Source organism: Pinus tabuliformis, chromosome 9, assembly GCF_031772625.1.
Source record: "Pinus tabuliformis cultivar Carrire ecotype Pingquan chromosome 9, CPIR1, whole genome shotgun sequence".
NCBI classification, from domain to species: domain Eukaryota; kingdom Viridiplantae; phylum Streptophyta; class Pinopsida; order Pinales; family Pinaceae; genus Pinus; species Pinus tabuliformis.
The window spans coordinates 778,086,154-778,092,773 of NC_142307.1; the positions used below are offsets into that span (position 1 = coordinate 778,086,154).

Consider the following 6,620-nt stretch of genomic DNA (forward strand, 5'->3'; position numbering starts at 1 on the left):
GGAGTTTTTTGGCCTATAAATAGACTACATCATAGATAAATACCATGTCCAAAACCATGGATGCTAGTATACCTGGAGTTGGAAGGCCACCGATAACTTGATTAAGTCAAGTTTATTTAAACAACCCTAACAAATAAATCAGAAATTAAAATGTAAACTAAGCTCATTATCTTTCAATTAAAAAAAATATAGTATTAAAAAAAATTATATATATAATTAAGCCTAATTTAAAATATTTAAATATTTTTTTTTGCAATTTTAAATAAAATATAAAAAACAATATCATTAAAATATTAATCAACTTGCATTATTTATATAAAAACCAAAATTAAGTATTGAACCATTTTCAAAACAAAGTGAGATCCAATGATCTCCCATTTTTGTAGCAGTAAAAGAGTTGATTTGAATATGAATATCCTATATAAATCGAAATTCCCACCAAGGCAGCTTAATTCAGTGTTATGAAATGTTATTTCGAAACTAAACTTCAAGGTTCAAGACACCAACCTAAACATTATATTGAAATAAACAGGTTATAATTTAACTATCTAGAAATTCCATTTCTAGATTACATACAAAGTATTTATATTTATAATTGAAATATCCAAATTCATTTCCGATATTATAATTGAAATATCCAAGTTCATTTCCGACCAAATAAGTCTGTGTAAATAACACATGATTCAGAATTCTTGCACCACCATATTAGAAAACAGAGAAAACATAAATCATCCATAACCTATATGTGACAACCGTTCAGATTTTACTGTGTACATAAACAATTTAGAACTGAAATATCTAAATGGATAGTAACAGATTCAAAAGGATCACGCTGCAAGTAATCCCTCCACCACCAAATACATTCCATTTTACCTCTATAAATAACACAGAATTCTAACCATGCCAGAACTCGGGAAAAAACCCCAAATCATACCTAACATATTTCATATGTCACAGCTATGGTTCAGATTCTTAACAATTTCATATGTCACAGCTATGGTTCAGATTCTTAATCTCCATCTGCAGTTTCTTCACTCGCCGAATGGCTTCATCCAACACATCAACTGTATCCGTCCAATCTCCACCAACTAAATCTCTTAACATCTTAAAAGTTTCCTTAATCCTCTGCCTTCTCTGACCTGAAACCTCCAATGAATCCCCGGTGTCAAACAACCCATCCCCTAAATTCAACAGAGCATCAACTTCATCTCCATCTTCACCACTATAACAAGATCTGATATCTTCATCATCTGCCAACCCCACATCATCATCATCATGCTGGTTCTGGTTATCATCATCAGCCATGGAACCTGCAACTTCATTGGATAAAGAACCAGAAGAAAACTCATCTTCTAACAATGGTATGGACAGACCCCGTGACAACTTTACAGTTTCCAGATCATCAAAGCCCAACCCCATAACCTCTCTGTACCCACTTCCTTGCAGCTCAAACTCATCATTCTCAGACCTAGACATACTGAAATCTGTAACATTAAGCAGAATTATTCTTTCAGAGAAACCACTCTTATCAAAAAACAGATACTCTGTTGACATTTTTTTCAATCAGATCATTCCTTCTTCCTCCAGTACAAATAAAAGATACAGTATAGTTTCTTCCCTGAAATTCCCCCCTTTATATAAATTCTGGCAGTGGCCAAACCCTATTCACGGTTCCCACCAAACACGCAGGCAAATGCATTTCTCTTTGCCACCTGCCACTCACGATTCCGTCCTCATTCGAACGGACAAGTTCACGCATTCATCCGAGAAAGTCTACGTATCCACGTTGAACGGAAGCTCCCAACGCCTTCGAAAGTATACCCCTCTCTGCGTTCCCACGCCCATGTACAATATATTACTTAATTATTCCTTAATTAAGTAATTAAGTACAACCACGCGTCGTTTGTCTGCAAACGTAAATGTTTGAGATAATATTAAATGGATGGGATTTCCAGAAGAACAAATTCTGGGAAGGATCTATCGCCGCTGCGCGTGATGTCAGCACGCATGGCCACTCCCCATCATCCACGCAATCACCATAGACTTTTGTCCATCCACACAACTCAGAAAAGAAATTTAATTGACTCTGGACATGCCTCAGAATCTTCACAGGTTTCTGTAAAGATCGGAGCTCGCGTGGCAGCTGTAAGACATATTTAATGCATTTTTAAAGTTTACATGTGAATGAACACAGAGATTTAATGTTTCACAGGGAATCAGTAATTTCTGGTATAACAAGCGAATATATCAGAAATTTAGGACTATATATTCAATGAGAGTTGAAGGTTTGGATGATTTTATCACAAAAATTCATCGTTAAATCACATATTATTGTATTAATTTTGTAAAAATTATGTGTAGAATTATTTTAAATCTAAAATATATTTTAAGTATGTCAGTGTTTTTTTTTTTTTTCAGAGAGAAAATCATCATGTATATTATATTAAGAAAATATAATGAGCTGTTACATAAAAGGCCATAAACATTCCGGCCGGCTGATCCTGAAGATAATCTTGTAGATGATAGCATATGGAGACATATAGATGTGGCTGATCTGAGCAGATAATAAGATTGAGCTGATACAAAAAGAGATCCAAATGACCATACCATATATATCAAAACATGTCCATGATAACCATCCAAAAAGGAGAGATGATTCCTATGAAAGAAGATCCACATAGACCATAGAAAAAACGGAGAGAGAAGAAAACTTATCAATCCGTAACAAACATAGCAGATATATGAACCAGCACAGAGGCAATAGGAGCCTTGGACTCTTGGAAGATGCAGGTATTCCTCCATTTCCAGAGAAACCAACACGTGATGATGAATAGCGATCTCCATGCTGGATGTTGGTCACTCCACCACTTGAAGCCGTCCTGAACAGAGGAGAAAACTTGGTGAGGAAAACCATGAGATAAGGAGAGATCATACCAGATTTGGGCCGATGCCGGACATTGAAAAAACATGTGGACATTTGATTCGGATGCCTGACAACACATGACACATCTACCTGGACCCATCCATCCTTTTCTTTGAAGGACCTCCCATGTGAGGTTCCTATTGGAAAAAACCAACCAAGAGAATAAAATTGCCTTGAGCGGGCATGTTGCTTTCCAGAGCTTGGAAGGAAAGATGGGCGTGGGAAGCGGCGGAAGAATAGTCGAGGCAGCTGCATACAAATCTTTTACACTAACAGGCTGTGAGGAGTTCGGCTTCGACCATACCAATTCATCGTTGATACCTGACTGTTTAATACCTTTATCAGCGAAACTCTTTACCGCGGACACCCATATATGTCGCAGAGAGGGAGGCATACCGAGATCCTCTGCATCCTTCCAGGTTGGCGTCGATGAGGACCATGACTGAATCAGTTTATTCCATGTGAAGAGACCCCGTGTGTGCAGGAATGAAATAAGTTCGGGAGTGAGAGAATCTTCCAAACCAAGAACGGTTGATTCCAAACCGATAAGGATACTCGAGCCAGAATTGATGCGCCATCTAAGGAAATCGAAGAAGAGATCCTGAATCTTTCTGAAGCCGAGCCATATAGCAGATCCCCTTGAAGAGCCCAGAGACTTCCTCCTGTACCAGTATACCACAGACCTTCCTTTCAGATATTTTTGATTGATAATGGAGCTCCATTTGCCAACACCGAAGATGCCACGATGAAGAGAATTACAGAGGAGGGCCTTGCCGAAAGATCTCATATGTAAAAGACCCCATCCGCCAGACCTCTTTGATCTAGAGATAGAATCCATCTTTACTAAGTGAATCTTAGAAAGATGAGATCTGCCACCCCATAGAAAATTAGCAGATAAAGAAACCATTTTGCTAACAATAGAAGAAGGAAGATAATAAAGGTGAGCCCAGTATACTGCAAGCTGAGATAGGACAGACTGAACCAGGATAAATCTGCCACCTAGAGATAGGAATCTCATCTCCCATCTTGAAATTTTTTTGTAAAAACGGTCAATCAGCCAAAACCAATCCTGTTTGCGATTCCCCTTAGGCTTGAGGAGAAAGCCCAAATATTAAAAGCCATCTTTAATTTGAGCCAGATTAATACCAAATAATGCTGCAATCCATTGTGCTACCTCCTCATTTGAGTCGTTGTGATACAACATAGATTTGGCCCTGTTGATGACTAAGCCCGTTGCCGATTGAAACTTTTGAAAGATTCCATTGAGGCATGTCCAGCTTGATTTGCAGAGCATAGCAAAAATAAGAATATCATCAACAAACAGGTTATGAGACAGAAAAATATTCTTATAAATCTTGATAGGAGCGCATCGATTATCAGCAACTGCTTTGTTGATCTGAGTACTGAGAGCATTCATGACTAGGATAAAGAGAAGTGGGGAGAGAGGACAACCTTGGCGAAGTCCTCTCTCCGCCTAAAAGAAAGATGAGGGGGATCCATTAATGATAACAGAGTATTTGACATTCTCAACACATGCCATCACCCAGTTAATTCATTGAATTCTCAGAACAATTTTTGCAAGGAGGATACGTAGGAACCCCCAATCTACACAGTCATATGCCTTTTCCAGATCTATCTTTAGAATAGCAACATCTATGTTTTTTGTTAAGACTGAGAATAAACACTCCTGAGTCGAGGCAACTGCATCAAGAATATTCCTATCTTTTAAAAACGCATGCGATCCCTGGAGATGAAGGAGTTGAGGACCGATTTCATTATCTCTGCAATAATTTTTTTTTAGAGAGTTTATCTAAATTTCTTGTTGAAATAATTTTTAAAATTATAAAATTTAAATATCTTATTACACATTTTTTTTAACTTCTAATTACTTTACAACATATCTATTTTTTATTATTATATGGGACATAATTTTTCTATTTGGAACATAATTTTTTATTTTTATTTTTCTAAAGTCTCTCTGCACAACAAGAGATACTATAGAATGGATAAAAGTGAGGAGAATGGATCTGAGGGAAGTAAAATCATTTAATTATTTAAAATAAATAAATGTGTGTATTTTGGAATAGGTTTTTTGAATTTTAATTTTATTATCAATAATTATTAAGTGAATGTTAAAAATTTAATCTTTGAGAAAATAATCTAGTAGTATTCATCCATCATCAATGTTAATATTTCTTTCAAAAGTAATTATGATTTTTTCTACTTTTAAAATTAAATTGATTAATTAAAAATATCATATAAATATTTGTGAGAGGTATATGAGTTACAATTTTTTTAACATGTGGAATCAGTAAGTCATATATGAGTTACAATTTTTTGAACACGTGGAATTAGTAAATCATGGTATTAGCTTGTAATATCGTAACAAACTTTATTTCTATGAAAAAAAATATTGTAATAAAGTTTATTTACAAATTAAGAATCTCCATGATAAAATGGTGTGGATCTCCATGGTTGAGAGTTATATATATATATATATATATATATATATATATATATTTTATAATTAATAATAGTTATAATTTAAAATAAAGTTATAATTTAATTAACTTTTATGTTTTTTTAAATCTTTGCAATGTGAGATGTATCACGATGTAAGTGTTTTAATTTTAATTCATATAGTTGCGTTGATAATAATATAATTTGTCAATAATGTGTAAAATAAGGCTTCCACAATTTTATTTTAATTATCAATATAGGGGTTTAACATGCACAAAATATTCTAGAATATTTTTAATAGTAGTCACAAATTAAAGGTTGTAATTTATTTCAAAAAAAGTTATATCATTTTTTCCTTTTAATTAAATTGATTAACTTTAAAAAATGTTAGTGCATCTAGCCAGGCGGAAGGGTGCACGTCACAAACTAGAAGGTTTTTGACAACCAATATAACTTGGTTTACCTATCTAGCCGGAATTGTGGATGTCACAAACTAGAAGGCTTTTGACAACTAATATAACTTGCTTTACCTATCTAGCCAGACTTGTGGGCTGTTGCAAGAGTATATTGGCTCTTCCCACATAACTAATATAACTTAGTTTATACCATTCTCTTGATAAAAAAAATATCATATGAACAAATTACATATGTTTTTTTGGACATGGGGCATTGATATCTTGTGGTATTAGCCCATGGTATTGTAAGAAATCCTATTTATAGATTAGAAATCTTCATAGAAAGTGGAGTGAATCTTTATGGTTAAATATATGTATTTTTAACTCATATATTAATTATTTTTATAATTAATAATAATAACAATAAATTTATTTCCTCATATAAGTGGGTTCAAGTATCCACAGACATATTCTAATTGACATTTTTGCGGAATATATGAAATAGTTGTATGTAGTGTAAAGTGGTAGGAGATCCTTATAAAGTTATATTTAGTTTATTTTATTGATATCTTTTAATCTTAGTTAATATGAGAAGTCTAATAAAATAAGTATTTTGTTGTTTATTATGTATTGATGTTGGTATGCATTTATCACCCATTTTAATTTATATGGTTGCCTTAGCTTTTATTAACTTAAAATGTGTCAGGCCAGGTAGTAACTCTCCAGGGGCAGAAAAACTGATTGGTGTTTATTCCATAGGTATGTTATTGTTTTATACATTAGGAGTGATTGTTCAGTTCATCTTCCGATGACTGTTCACATTCCTGATTTATTTATTTTAC

At 33.9% G+C, this 6,620-nt stretch overlaps 2 protein-coding genes across 2 annotated transcripts; both read right to left on the reverse strand.

Annotated features, from left to right (window-relative positions):
* Positions 1–717: 717 nt before the first annotated feature.
* On the reverse strand, positions 718–1,580 carry LOC149151036 (uncharacterized). The gene has a single exon (XM_089445531.1). It carries the CDS (start codon positions 1,552–1,554, stop codon positions 982–984), a length of 573 nt encoding a protein of 190 aa, XP_089301657.1. The 5' UTR covers positions 1,555–1,580; the 3' UTR covers positions 718–981.
* A 1,134-nt stretch (positions 1,581–2,714) lies between these two features.
* LOC149151037 (uncharacterized) lies at positions 2,715–3,761 on the reverse strand. Its single transcript, XM_089443033.1, has one exon. The coding sequence runs from the start codon at positions 3,759–3,761 to the stop codon at positions 2,715–2,717; it is 1,047 nt and encodes a 348-aa protein (XP_089299159.1).
* Between the last annotated feature and the right edge of the window lie 2,859 nt (positions 3,762–6,620).